We start from the raw sequence: 14880 nt of genomic DNA on the forward strand, positions 1-14880 counted from the left end.
TGTAAAGGACTGACAAGCTTCAAATCAAACAGAGACATGCCAAACAGCAAAATCTAAACTGTTTATCCTCCAAAGAAAACATTCTACAGAAAAACGCAACAAAAGAACAGCAGGGACAAACATCTACAAAGTGCTTTGCCCTGCACTGATCGTTCACCATGTTTTTAGTGCCCTGTGTGATAAATTCAGCAAAAGGCTGCTTAGCAATGCCCCTTCACTGTATTTCAGGCTGGTCTCTCATTCCTGCTTTCCACCCAGTGACAGCCTCATCCAGATTTAAACTGGCAGTAGAAGGAGCTGGGGCCTTTTGGAATTGCCCTGGGCAGAGGGGGCACTCACTGGAGCAGTGGCGGAACTCGAAGCGCAGGTGGGAGCCCCGGAACCTGTCGATGGGGATGGGCAGCTTGATGATCTCCCCCCAGCGAGGGCTGTTGTTGTGGTACAGCACAAAGGAGTGGTAGGCGCTCCTGCTCGGCTCCCCGGAGCCCAGGCTGATGCAGTCCTGCCACAAAAGAAAACAATCCAGCATTAAAGGCATCACATCACCACCCATGAGTCATTTTATTACCCAGTGATAACCTTTATATAATTCGTGGCTTTCTGTAGACATAAAAGAAGAGTCAGAAGCAGGAATTCAGACACAATGAAATGTGGAATTCTTTAGGAGATCTTCACTGTGTTTTGGGTCAAAGGGTGAACTAGGAGACCTGTGATACCAGGTGAATCCCAGTATCTTAAGTTATTATTTAAGCTAAGTTTTCCATCAAGCACTGAGTCGACACAATAAGCACCTAAGTCCAAATATATAAAATTGAGTCCAAAAAACAGGACACAGTAGAACCATCACTTGTAATATTAGCCTTCTCTGAAAAGATCCTTGAACCAGATTTCTGCTCCAGTATCTCAGTTGAGAAATGGTAACTGATCTTTCCAAGCTCTTTACAAATGTTCATCTTTCAAAACTACAACCACCCAGCCTCACCAAGTATCCCAAAAAATTCTGATCAAGTTACTTCCTCAGTGGTAAGCAAAGAATTTGTATATAATACTCATCACCTAAAACCATAATTGGATCTAAGTTTCTGCCTTCAGATATAACAAACTCAGATCTTGTCCAATATATGTATTCACAAAAGACAGATGAAGAAAAATATGAACTGGTATTGTTTAGAAAATAAAAAAATCCTTAGAATACAAGTGAAGGAAAATAGGATAAATATTGAAGTCCTGAAATAAGGACAGTAAAAGCTCCTTTGTGATGAAGACATGCAGCAGGAAGCACGTTTTTTATATATCAGCACTAACCCAGCCTCTAGACCCAGCACTTAGAAAGAGATCCAGAAGATACAACATCTCATAAAACCAAGCAGAAAAAAAGACAGCTTGGAGATTCTTCACTTTTAGCATCTCCAAGGATAATGAATCCAGGAAGAACCAGAAGCTAAGCAGACCCAGACCACAATGTATAATATAAATTCTGATGTAGAAACCCTCCAGGGAACAGTATGATGACAAGCAGAACCACTGGTCATTTCCCCAAGGCATCTCTAAATTCTAGCCCTAGAAAATACTAGAATATTGATTTTTTAAATCTGTAATCATCTGATTACCCAGTCAAGAATATCCCATTAACCAGTCACAGTTAGTTCAACCTCTGTCAATAATTTGCTGCCTTTGAGAAAGTAAAGAATTTGTGAAGGAGCCCAAAAGGGAAGAAAAGCTCTCTGGAATTCTGGGATTCAGTGCAAGGACAGCCTACCAGGACAGAGACTCACTGCAAAGGCTCTGATCCAAACTGAGTGACTGAAGGCTGAACTCATACAACTCAGTCCTCTCAAATAATCCTCAGCAACCACATGGGATGAGCCACAACCCCACATTTTTTAATACAGCAACAAGAATTAAGTGTTGCAGATAACAACAGGTTCGTAGAGAGCAGTGCCAGTATTGCAACCCAGAACACCTCTAAGAGCCCAGTTCTATTTTGTTGCAAGGGTAACTGGTTGGGCTTCAACACAGCAATTCCAAAACCTCATTCTGCACTAAGCTCTTAGGAAAAAACAAAACAGTATTTCTATTTCCTCTGCAAGGTACAGTAAAAATTCAAATTTTAATGTGAGCTTTTTTGGTCCCCTCAAGAAGCCACCTGGCAAATGGCCAATCTTTGAATGCAGTTTCACAGTATGAACTTCAAATAAATGAATAGTCTCTCTTTCTGGTTGTTAACTTAGTTCCCATGCAGTTATACTACCCTCTATAGTCTGAGGAGGGCAGACTGGTAAATCTTTAATTCTGAACTGTGATCTGCAAAATACAAACATCAAACTAATCTCCAGACACCTGGTGACCCTGAGACCCAAATATGCAGGGGAATTAGAGGGCAGAGGCAGGGAAGGGAAGCTAAACTAGAAAAACTACCAGGAAATATCCCTTGTTAAAGGTGTGCCGTGCAATTTATGGGTTATTGCTGCTACTGGAACAGAAAGAAGAAAGAAGTGAGAAATGTGTCAAGGGATTTTTTTTTTTAATTGTTCAGACTATATTGAAAGATACTAACAATTGAGTAAGACCATTTTGAAAATGAAATTCTCATTTTCATTTTGAACAGCACTACATTCTGGAGGTAATTTCACTTCTTTCAATACGACTATTTCTGGATCAAGATCCACTCAGCAGCAATGAGGAGCTGAGAAAATTCTCATTAATGCTGTGCATGGTTCTGCTAAAGGCTTCACAAAGGCACAATTTAGATTTGGATTGTGCTGCTGGGTTGGGAAAAGTTTAGGGATTTTACTCTAATACCAGATGAAAACTCTGGCCATTTCCCCTTGTCTTGTGTAACTCTGCACCCACTGTCTCTGTTGGCAGCTCTGCTGCAGAAAGGCCATGGGGCAGGAATAGTGGAGGGGTATTCCACCCAGGAACAGCAGTGCTCCAGGGTCTATAGCTGAACTCTCAGTGTTCTGCCCACATTCACAGGCATCATGAAACACCAGGAACCAAAGATCTCCTTGACACAAACCAAGTGTCTTTGCTGCTTTGGCTGCAACCATACAGAGGAGCAATACCATAAAAGCTGGGATAGAGTGTTTCTTTTAAGTATGTGGCTTAAATTTAAAAACACCACAAAGATCCTTTATGAATAAAGTCTCTCCTTTATGGCAAATCCTAGAATGGTTTGGGTTGGAAAGGACTTTAAAGTTCATCTTGTTCCAACACCCTGCCATGGGGCAGGGGCACCTTCCACCAGACCAGGTCACTCAGAGTTCCATCCAACCTGACCTTGAGCACTTCCAGGGATGGGGCAGCCACAACTTCTCAGGACAATCTGTTCACCTGATTTTTCTTTCTAATTGGACTGACCCTTTACAGTGTTTGTGCCATGCCCATCCCACTCTTCATGTAAAGCCCTAGTGTACTTTACAATAGTTATAACAGGCAAAGACAAGAAAAACCAACCTCATCTCTGTGAATGACCATTCCAACCAAAATCACTGAACTTAAGACTGATAATGTCTAGAAATTATCTGGCTTTTGTATGTAATCATTGGGCCCTGTTATGGTATAACTGGCCACCATTATGTACGTTAGCATTTGAAGATGCTGATACTGCAGTTTGAGGGACCTCTCTTGGTTCTCAGCAGACTCTGTGAAATCAGCTGATGATTAAAAATTTGCCACTCAGTTTGAAAAGCTTAGGCAGTTGAACAGAAAAGGACTCTGATCTTCCTGCAGCAGCTCTGAGCATAAACGAGTTCCTTACAAGAAATACACTTTACTTTTAATGAAACCACAAGCAGTTGTACTAATAAAAGTTCTCCTTTCAATTAAAACCAGAAGATTGTGGCAATGTGTTTGATACACAAACACTTTTAGGTGTTTAGACTCTCCCCAGTAATGGCTACAAAGCCCATTTTATTGCACTGGAGGTAAAAGAAAAGGTAGGGGGGAGCTATTTCTGATAGCTGCTCATGCTGAAATACTTCCTGTTTACTTCTCTATATTCACAACCTCCCACCCACCTCCTTCTCTTCAATAAAACTAAAAGAACAAAGGAGGTAAAACAGGAAACATAAACAATCCCCATCCCCAGCTGGAATGGAGCCAACCCAGGGTGAAATTTTATTCAAAGTTATTTTCCAGAACTACATTCGGTACTGTAACGCAACAACTCAGATTCAGAAGTCCCCCTTGGAATTGCATTTCATCATGTTGTATGACACATATTATTTAATTTTAGATATGCCATATACTCCTCAGTTCTGATTACAGTTACTCTAAATTCTTTTACTTTAGCCACTGACATCACATTTGGAAATCACACAGGCTTTTCAGTTTATGAGTATTTCTCCAAGTCTTCTATCCCCATATAAGGGAAGTGCTCCAAATCCTTACAAATTTATAACTGACCATAATACAGAGCTTACAGACTTCACAATAAAAAAAAAAAAAGAGAGAGAGAGAGAGAGCCAGTTTGACTTTAGCTCTTCCCTTGCATCAGACTCTGGAACAAGAGGATGTGTCCCTGGAGGCAGCACCTGGGGCTCTCAGGGAAAGGAGCACTTACCTTCAGGATTTCTCCATCGGCATAGAGCACATACATGGTCACCTCGATGTTCTTCTGCACACTTTTGCCACCCCTTTCGAAGTCCCCCTTCTCCAGGGTCAGGTAAAGGTCATTCCGGATGTCACCTGTGGGGACAGAGCGGAGCCACAGCCTTAAACTCCACAGGGACACCGGGGCCGTCCCAGTTCCATTCTGCAAATCATTTTCTGTGTTCTGCAAGACGATGGCTGATGCCCAAATCATTCCAAGCAGCAAGTTAATTGTTAATAAGGATGAACAGTTTAATATCAGTGCATCAAATCAGACCACTGTTAGTAATGCCTTTAATAATGTGAACTCAGGATCAATACTGGCTTTAATTGTGTAAGTGGGGAAGGGAAAAACCCTCTTACTCCTATACTTTGCCTTGCTAGCTGAGCTGGAAGTGTCAGGCTAAGCCTGACAAAACATCCTTAGCTTCAGACTTCCTATTTCCAATATATTTTAAGAAAAATAAGTATTTTTGTGACGATCAGTATAACATTATGTTCAGTTAGCCCTTCAAGGATTTTCTGTATTTTCATAATTTCCTTTTATCATAACAATAAACTGTAAGCAGCCTTTTTGGGAAACTGGTCACAATTCAGTTCAGCTGGATTAAGAAGGAATTATAAATGTAGTTTTTGCTAGATTTCTGGCTGGCCTCTGGTAACCATATGCATGGCTATATGAAAGCAGGCAGTGTGGACACTTGCCAGCTTCTCACTACGTCATTTTCAGGAGCTTTCAGACCAAATGACTATATTCAGAAACAGAAATGCTTGTGTCTCAGCATCTTGTTATCCTGAATTTCACAGACTGTAGCTCACTTGGTTTGGTTTTATTTTAGAATCTGATTTGGGAAACTGCTTTCAAAACTAAAGTGGTCAATTCTAATGCCTACACCAAAAGGACAGCAGGTAACACCTATTTTTCTGTAAGATTTGGTTACTATCACCATTTTATGATGGTTCACACTTAACACTTTTTTTTATCTACTTGCCAGAAAGGCAAACGTACTAAAGGGCAATATATAAAAATACCCCAAAAATTAAAATAAAAATTTAAACCCTTTCAAGGCAAGTATTTTGTTAATCAGCCTCAAGACACTAAATAACGAAGTAATGGAATGGTTATCCAGCAAAGCAGAGACTCCTTCAATGTCTGACTTCTTCCACTTGGAGAAGCTGATGCAGTTAAATCTGTGTATTAATCAGAAGCACAATGAAATAAGGCAGCATTTGCTTTCAGGCATTGAGGGACATCCTTTTGTGCCCCTCAAAGCAGCACTTCACATTCTTCCTCAAGTCTATAACCCCACAGAACTTGTTCCTTAATCAACTGTAGGGACAAACAATAGAAGCTTTCAGTCCTGCCTTTACTTTCAATTTTATTTCTGGAGATAAGTACAATGCTTTCAGCATGGAAAATCCAGCTCTGTGGCTGCCAGTCATGTGAATGGGAATCTGTGTGCAGAATGTGCTGCTTTTGCCATGAGCCTCCCTCTCCTGCAGGTTCAGTGCTGGGAACACCTCCCAGCCAGAGGCTGAGCTGCCAGGGGTCATTAAAGAGAAAAGATGACAGCAAGAGCCTGGTGAAAGACCCCGGATATTCGATCCGGTTTTTCTCATCAAAGCACAGCCATCAAATGCAACAATCCACGGGCCACAATAAGAGAAAATTATCTTGGGGTTCCAAACCAAGCTGAGTTACCTCTATCCGGATTATAGGGACAGCAAGGAAATAAAAAACTCATCGCAAAATATGGTTTAAGTTGGGCCTTTTGTTTTGAAAATCCTCCTGCTTAACAGACTCCATCCCTTTTTCTCAGTGGTTTGCACCATTAGGAAAAAAGTTTCAATTTGTATGCTGTAGATCTTAACAGAAATTAATAGTATTCACTATAATTAGCATTTTGGAGCTCCCTGTTTATGACCTCTTTTCTGGAAGGCAGCCTGGCTACACAAAGTCTAATGTCAGATAGCAAATCATTTCCCAGCCTAAATTAAAGGCAGCATTTGGTTATATATAGCATCTTATCTTCTATTCAGCTTAACAGGAGGGATATTACTCCACTAATTAAAAAAAAATGCCTTTGGGGTGGGGCGTAGAAGGATCTTAAAACCAGTGGATTTGCACAAAAATTAAGGGAAAAGATGGGAAAAAGTATTACAGTGAAGTAAAACAGTGCATCTTCTCTTGTAAAAACAGTCTGTGGGATCTTAAAAAAATAGAAAAAGTCACTACATACAATAAAAATAGGAAGTAAATCTGACAAAGACAAAAAGCATCTAACCATCAGGTATGGTGATTATTTTGGTGACAATCACCTTCCTAAAATGAGCAATCTCCTTTTCCCAACATATCACTTGACCTGAGGCCTCATAAGCCTTTTTTTTCCCTCCATTTGCTTGTGGTTTTGAGGGATTTGAGCTCTGATACCCCAGTGGGCTGCAGAGAACCCAGTGCAAATGCTTGAGCACAGAGCAGTTTATTGCAATCTCTGCTCTGAGTGTGCAGGGCCAGAGGAACACTCAGCCCCAGGCAGGGGCAGCTGGCAGTGGCTCCACCACAGGAGCATCAGCAGGACCAGGAGTGGCCTGGTCAGCTCCAGCCTGCACTGACAGTGACGTGCCAAGGCAGGAATCTGGGCACACAAGGCTTTGCCCACATTGATTCCATCAGAAAGAGAGAAAAAATGAACTTGTTTAAGGCATCAGACCGTTCATGCAAATGACTGCACAAACAGCCCTGTGCTTGTGACAGCAAATCCTGCATTTTGGGGCAAAACCAGGCTGGTACCTCAGCTTGGACCACAGAGGCCTCAGGCCTTCCCAAACAGCAGCACAGAGCAAAAAACTGGGTGAGCCATGGCCTCCCATCAGAACAGGAATAAAAAGTGCTACAAGGCCAGTGGGTCATGGGTATTTATAGAGCAAAGCCTGCTGATGTCACTTTAAGCTGAGGTCTCTGTGCTGGATGGCTGTCAGGGATGAACTGAACACTCCACGAGAGGTTACAGAATGGTATTTGTTTCAAAGCCCATCTCTCTACAATCATTTTCCAGTTAAAAACAAAAGTAAACTTCTTTATAGCATTATCCATGCACTTTTTATATACATGGTTACTGACATTAATTCCGTATCAAATGCCTTGAAAGACAGTATTTTCCACAATAATATAAAAGAAATCATTTTCTGATGTGTTATGGCGCTCTTCCTTTATCAACTCCCTTCACCTTTATTGGGGTTTTGTTTGTCAGCTCTAACCTATTTACAAAGCCTAATGTCCAATGTACAGTTGTTTAAATTATAAATCAAGTATAGCTTGGGGAGGTTCACTTGTATTGAAAGGAAATCCTTTCTCATACCACCTGAAACTATTTTAATAGTAATGGGGGCAAAAAGGAGTGGTGGTGAAGGCTACATGAGCCAAATATTGATTTTGCATTTGCAGTATAAAGGAATGTACTGGAAGACTTCCAAATAGTTATTTATATTTTCCAGACTTAACAACCTGAAGCAGCCCAACAACCACTCCTTGTCTGGTCTGCAGCAGAAGAAATGGGAGTTTATCCTGACAGGGTGTGTAGAATTTCCACTGGAAGACTGACCAGTTACTTGTACTGCAAAGTAGTAACAATTTACAGGAACTCTCTGCATGCAATCAAACACTTTTTATTCAGGGATCCTAAATATTTTGGACTCCGAGGACAGGAACAGTCCCTGTTTTGTGCAGGAGAATACTGTATCAAAAAAGGGGACATAATTCACAGAAGTTTCTACAGGAGAAAGACACAAATTTCTGATAACTCAATTCTAACAACTTTTTTTTCCTGAGCTGTCAATGTTTTGGGACTCTGTGGACATGTAATATATCCCTGTTGTAAGCTGGAGGAAAGTGGCAGCTCCCAGCAGTCTGCACGTGTAGGTGCAGTTTCAACTAACTTAGTAAAATAGCTCTTTATCCAGAGAATATTGGAGTTTTTAAGATGAAAGTTTAGTCTTACAATTTAGGCAGCCAAGGGAAAAAAAAAATCTAAATATTAGTGTCTATGCTTAACAAATTGCTGAGCTGGTCCTATTCACTTAGGGCCCCACACTGTGATGCACTGTCTGCTGGACTCTCTAACACCCCTGGGTTTGGCATCTCTTCAAAAATAGTGGCATTTCACAGAAGAGTGAATGGGCAAGAAAGATAATCAGAGCATCTTCACAATGGCTTCTGAAGAAAACCCAAACCCGTGCATTTATGTCCCATCTATCAATGAACAACCAGAGCCAATCAGCACCACCCCCTGACCTGAGCCAAGTTACAGCAGCTCAAACTGAGAACTTGGGCCAGCACAGAAAGGCTTTGAAGCAAAGTATAAAATGTAGAGGATTTCTATTCATGTGCAGTGTTATCACAGGTTCTGGCTGTACTCGTCCAAGCTCTTTGCAGGGGAACTGCTCTGTTTCCTGGCTGAGACTCACATTATCCCAGACATTCCCTCTCTGGATGGCTCTTCCCTGGAAGCTGCTGCTTTGGAGGGGGCCACTGATGAGACCCTGATCTCAAACAGCAAAACTCCACCCTCACCTGGAGCTGCAGCTGCCTCCCCGTGCAAACACACAGCTCCCTGGGAAGGGCAGGGACTTCAGCACAGCTGAGGCTGACAGAAGCAGCTTTGTGCTCATCACATCGCTCTTCCAAACCAAGGGGACATGAACAAACTGGCTTTGGCTCAGGGGGAAGGGTCTCCAGCACCCCTGTCCTGCTTCCTGGCTGCCCCTCGGGACTTGTTCCCAATCGAATCCTCCCACTGTGTCATTGTCCCTGGCTTTGACAGTGACATCCCCTCTGACAGCCCTGCGAAGCCCCTCTATATTCCCACTGCATTCCTGGCACTGTCCCCCACTCTGGGGATCACATTCCACCCATTTCAGCAGCTCACTTCTCTGTCCCCTCACCAGCCAGGCAGCAGGCTTTTTTTAAGGCCTAATTCTTGAAATAGTTACAGTGAGCAACTATTAACATCACTGTGAGCAATATTACAGCAGCAAGGGGAAACAAAGCTTTTATCTGCTGCCTGTATGGCAAATTAAATTAGCTTTTTTTTTTTCTCTAAAGAGAACATTATGCAAGTTTAACTCCGTGTGCTTCTCCAGCTTTCACTGAGGAGAACACAATTATTTCAAAGAAAAGGGACAAGCAATACTTATTATGTTATTTGCTACCCATTGTTTGGCTTCTATGTATAGAAAAGAATTTATACAATGCCCTTTTTAAATGCAGTGATTTCCCTGGAATAGTTGCCTTTCGGTAGTAGGAAGTTGTTTTTTAATGCTTTTTCTCTCCTCTAACTTTCCATTTCCACAAATTTATTTATGACAATAATACTTTTATTCTCCCTGTAGACACTTTTCGGTGATAATTATGACATAATTATGTCTTTTGGTCTCGTTAACACTCTTGCCATGAACATTCTGAGAATGGCTGATGGATTTTACCACGTTCTTTCCTTAATGTATTTTTGCCATGACTTTGTGCTCACTGACTGAACAGATGCTGAGATGTTTCTCTCCTGTTTCTCACTGATTCACCTGTCACAGTTACTAAATTTGCCTGAAACTCTGTGGTATGAAGATAAACAAAGTCTCCACCTCCCTGTTACCAAAGTTTCCCTGTGATGTTATGATTCACTGTCTTTACCAATACCAACATTCCATGGAAGATATGAAAATGGGAAAAAAGCAAGCAAAAAGCAGACATTACACAGAAAAGCAGAAACTTACACCCAACAATCTTCATCTCTGCATCAGAAACAAAGGGGAGAGAATAAAGGGAAAGGAACAGGAGAGAAGCCAGGAAATTAAGACAAGGAGAGAGAAAAAAGAGAAAGAAACATCACTCACAAGTCGGAGATGAAGCATGCACTTTTCATCAGAGGATCAAAGGAAAAGACAGAATACTTATCAGCACATGGGGAAGGGGAGGGATGTCCTTGGGGGACTGACAAACGCCAAGCCTATGCAACAGATTTCTGCCCAGCAAGTCCTGCACAAAGCCCAGCTGCAATCCCCAAGGAGCAGCACAGGCCTCACTGCTCCCAGCTCTGGGAAAGGTAAAATTGGCAGGATCAGATGCACGGCCTTAAACTCAGGAGCAATTTAGAAAAGGAATAAAAGAAAAAAAAACAAACCAGCAAACCACAAATGAACAAAACTCCACTATAACTTCTTTAGGAGGCTGGTTTGACTGAATCCCTTCTGATTTTGCCAAAAAAAGATAACTGAAGTCTTTATGATGCTCTTGTCAGGATCACAACACAGTAGGAAACAAAGAACATTTTATCTTCACAAAAGGCAGGAAGCATTGTTTTGTAGAATATTAAGTTTGTTCTGCATAACCATGCAAGGTACAAGCCCCTGAAGACCAGTTTCACTTTGTTTCTTAATGATGACCAGCTACCACTGATGTTGCTCATATCTGAGGGACAGAGAAAGAGGGCTTGATACAGGGAGCTAATGCTACAGTTTAGAAAACAAAATGGGGTAGGAAAACTGTAATGAGACGCAGCTACAGAATTTTAATAGTTAAGATGCACACATGTGAAAGGATTTCCTGTTTAAAAAAAAAAAAAAGTTCAAACCTATGACCAAAAAAATTAAGTTGAAATGCTGGAGCTATTTACTTTTCAACAAACAGACTTCTTGGTTCAGCAGAATGATCACTGCTTATTTTAACAGTACCAGCTGATGTAGCCTTTATTAATTTATTCATAAAAACCATTTTTAAACCACGCTGCCTTGAAAAATCTGTATCCACTTGCAAAATACAAGTCCTGAACTTCCTATGTGGTTTTCTGGAAGAAGAAACCCTGTGTTTAATGACAGTTCTGAAGCAAAGCAAGGAAGGGGTAGTTTGACAAAGACTATTAAAGCAGCAGACATGGTTGAGAACTGCTAATGTGCATGACAGGCTTCAGTCTTTGGTTGGGGGTTTTTTGTTTCTTTTTTTGTCATGTGTGTCCCCAGTGAATTATTTTTCAACTTTAGACAATACTCATAAAGCTAAGGAAGAATGTTTGATCCTGGCTGTAGCAACATAAGCACCAAGTCAATTGACAGATATTCCTTGTTCATGTAGCTGGGGTAATCCACCTGGAAAGGTCACACAACCCAAATGTTTTATCCTGGATGTCAGGCAAACTCCAACCCCAGTTGGATCTGTTGTTGTACACAACAACAGGCAAGTATCTGCTATCACTTGAGTATGTCAAACATACTCTGATTTCCAAAAAAACCCTGATTAGTAATTAGAGTGAACACTGTTTGCTGCAGCAGTGGAGTTCCACTACATTTCAATCTCCTCATCTTCCAGAGATTTCATTATTCTGGAGAATGCCCACGACAGTGAAAGCCTTTGTTTAGAGCCCCATTCATGACTATTCCTCTCTTCACAGCTCCTCTCTACTCTGGCAATGTCCTCATTTATAATTACAATGAAAGTTCCTTCACACTTCCTCAACTGCTTTTCTTTTCTTATCTGGTGTTTACAGACAGGTACAAACTGCCCTTCCTCACAATAGAAGCATTATTCTCATAATGCCTAAAGCTTTGTATCTAAACTCTCTATATGAAAACCTCTTGTAGCACACCTGGAATCAAGGAGAAGTTCTGTGCTCAGATCCTCTAGAGAGGCAGGAAGCATTTAACAGCAGAATGGTGATATTTTCACACATTTGTTTCTATCAATCAGCATTTTGAGCAGATATATATATATGTGTGTGTGTGTGTATATGTATTTGAGTCCAATTCCAAACAGTCTATCATCTTAAAACCCCAGTGTTTTCTCCAAGAACTGTGGTTCTCACAAATAAAATCTGGAAATTTGAATTAGCTGTAACGAACAGAGAATTTTAAAAGCTTAGGGCAGGAGTACGTTTTGTATGAACACTGCTGATCTGTTTGCTCAAGCCCTAGCCCAAAGCCTTGCCCGAGCAGCAAATTCAGGAACACACTGTGCACTTTGCAGAGAGGGCCAGGGCCTGGAAAACAAAGTTCTTCAGGGGAACACTGAGGACACGAAGCTGTTCTTCAGCTTCAGTGGCCTGAAGCACCTGAGGCACAGCTCTATCCACAGAAATGGAGGATCAAGCAGTTCTTGCAGGAGAATTAATTCCCTTACACAGGTGTGTAAATGTGACACATCCAGCTGTGATCTCAATTACAGCAGATCACCTTGCAGCTGCTGTGTTTGTACATCAATCTGCAATAATTCATCTTTTCCCTATTTGATTGCTTTGGGTTATGCCTGGAACTGCTATAAGGTCACTAAGAACCAACATTTGTAATTGGCTTTATAGCCCACATCCTCTGCTGCTCTGTTACCACCATTTTCAAGCTCATTAGTAAATAAACACATGTTGTTCAAAATCCTTTGACTTTAGTTTCTAGAAATGCTTCCCACCTACTCCCTATTTTATTGTCGTTTCTGCAGAGCTTCCATAACAAGGCTACAACAACTTCTGGTACTGATGTTTCACTGCAGCCTTTTGAGTAACAAAATCTGATGCTTTTCCCATTATGCTTTCACCAAATTTCCCATGTCTGTAAAGTCATCCTTGGGCTTGCTTATCATAGCAATGAAGTAATAGTTGAAATGCTACTAATTAGCAAACCCATTTCTCACCACACTGCAGAACTCAAGGCAGTGTAACATCAGGTTTTATGGGGTTGCATGACTGGCCACATTCTGGGTTCTTCTCTAAGTGAATTCTTGGCCGTGCTGGATCTGCCAAGCCAAGAAGCATCTCCAGCTGCTGCTCCAGAGGTGAGGAGCAGAGGAAGCACAGCAGTGCTGCAGCCGAGACATTGCACAGACCAGCTGCTCCATGAGGCCAGAGGGAAAATCTGACCAGATCTGCACCTTCTCTACTTCTCATTATGAAAGGATCACATGCACTCAGAAACATCAAGGTTGCAAAGTATAAGCTCTTTTCTTCCAGGATTTGGATTGCTGGGAAGAAGGAATTTCATGCATTTAAAAATCTCTATGCTGAGTGTACAAGAGGGATATTAACTGGCAGGGGTTGTGGAGACTATCAGAACAATCTTTCCAGATCCCCTTCTATCCATGTGATTTTAACACCTTCTATCACTAGAATGTCTGTTGCCGACCATGTTTTAGCATTTGCCTACCCAAATCTGGCATTCACTGATAAATAAGACAACCCTGTTACGAGTCTCACTCAAGTCAAGTTCCCATCCCAGCTGCACTTGAGTGGTAGAGTACAAGACAGAATGACCAGTATTTTCAGCTTGGAGCTGCTGTGTTTACCTGGCATTATAACATCAGGAAATCCCAACTTCCTGGTGACAGAAACGCCTCTGTTAAAAATCAGGGGGTTCTCCCTTCGGATCTGCTCCATGTCACCACGAAGAAGCTGAAGAGATATTATAAGTCCTGGAAAAAAACCAAAGAGGTTCATTGTTTCTGCCCTAAAAATCAGATTCTGTGTGTACAAAGCGTGCAGGTAAACTAATGTATTGCTCCACAGTTAATTTAATACAATATATAAACACACCTCTTTTCTCCCTTGGAGTACTTGAAAATTAAAATGGAAGAAACAAAACTGTTATAAGGGATCAGTTAAGAGCACAAAATTATATTAAAATACAAGTCTTAACAATCAGAATATTTAATTTTGCAGACATGTCCCAGGCTACAGAAAGTACTTCCATTACTTCTGTTCCTCACATGCAGCAGGTTACAACACATGTATGAGCAATGCCACCTCTGTCTGAGGGACCATCAACCACAGAAAGCTCTGGAACATCTCTCAAGTGCCTTTAATCCTGCTTAATACCATGGAAAAACTTAAATCTCAAAGTGTATCTGTTCCACTCATTTCTTTAACTGCTTCATAGAAGGATGTTGATTTTAATGAAATTCCCAGCAGCTCCTCAAGATGTTTCAGGAGTGCCAACTGGCCAAACTGACTTCAGCAACCACCTCTGTTGTTCGGTGTATCATCTGAACAGCTGGACTAGGAATAATTACACACTTAATCTCAGTCCAGCTGTTTTCTCTAGTTGCTTTTAATTTACAACATAGGAGAGTGCATTGGTAAAATTACAAAGTCCAGCATTACCATACCAAAACATGGCAGCATTGAGCTCAGGCATTCAAGCCCAGTCTCACCTGTGGAGCACACACTACCAGCTCCAAGTACCCATGAGAATTACCTGCACAGAGCAATTTTCCACATTCTTTATCCCCTTCAGTGTCACTTGGTCAAGAGTTCCTTG

At 41.4% G+C, this 14880-nt stretch overlaps 1 protein-coding gene across 1 annotated transcript in view; it reads right to left on the reverse strand.

Annotated features, from left to right (window-relative positions):
• Positions 1-14880, reverse strand: part of DOCK3 (dedicator of cytokinesis 3) — a 188185-nt gene that overhangs the window by 64909 nt on the left and 108396 nt on the right. The window contains 3 exon segments of the mRNA XM_042018678.1: positions 340-502; positions 4568-4692; positions 13910-14035. Coding sequence (XP_041874612.1) covers positions 340-502; positions 4568-4692; positions 13910-14035 — 414 coding nt within the window.

The sequence above is a fragment of the Corvus kubaryi genome, unplaced genomic scaffold (genome assembly GCF_017639235.1).
Source record: "Corvus kubaryi isolate FWS band 111438036 unplaced genomic scaffold, C.kubaryi_AGA036_p1.0 124, whole genome shotgun sequence".
Taxonomy (NCBI): domain Eukaryota; kingdom Metazoa; phylum Chordata; class Aves; order Passeriformes; family Corvidae; genus Corvus; species Corvus kubaryi.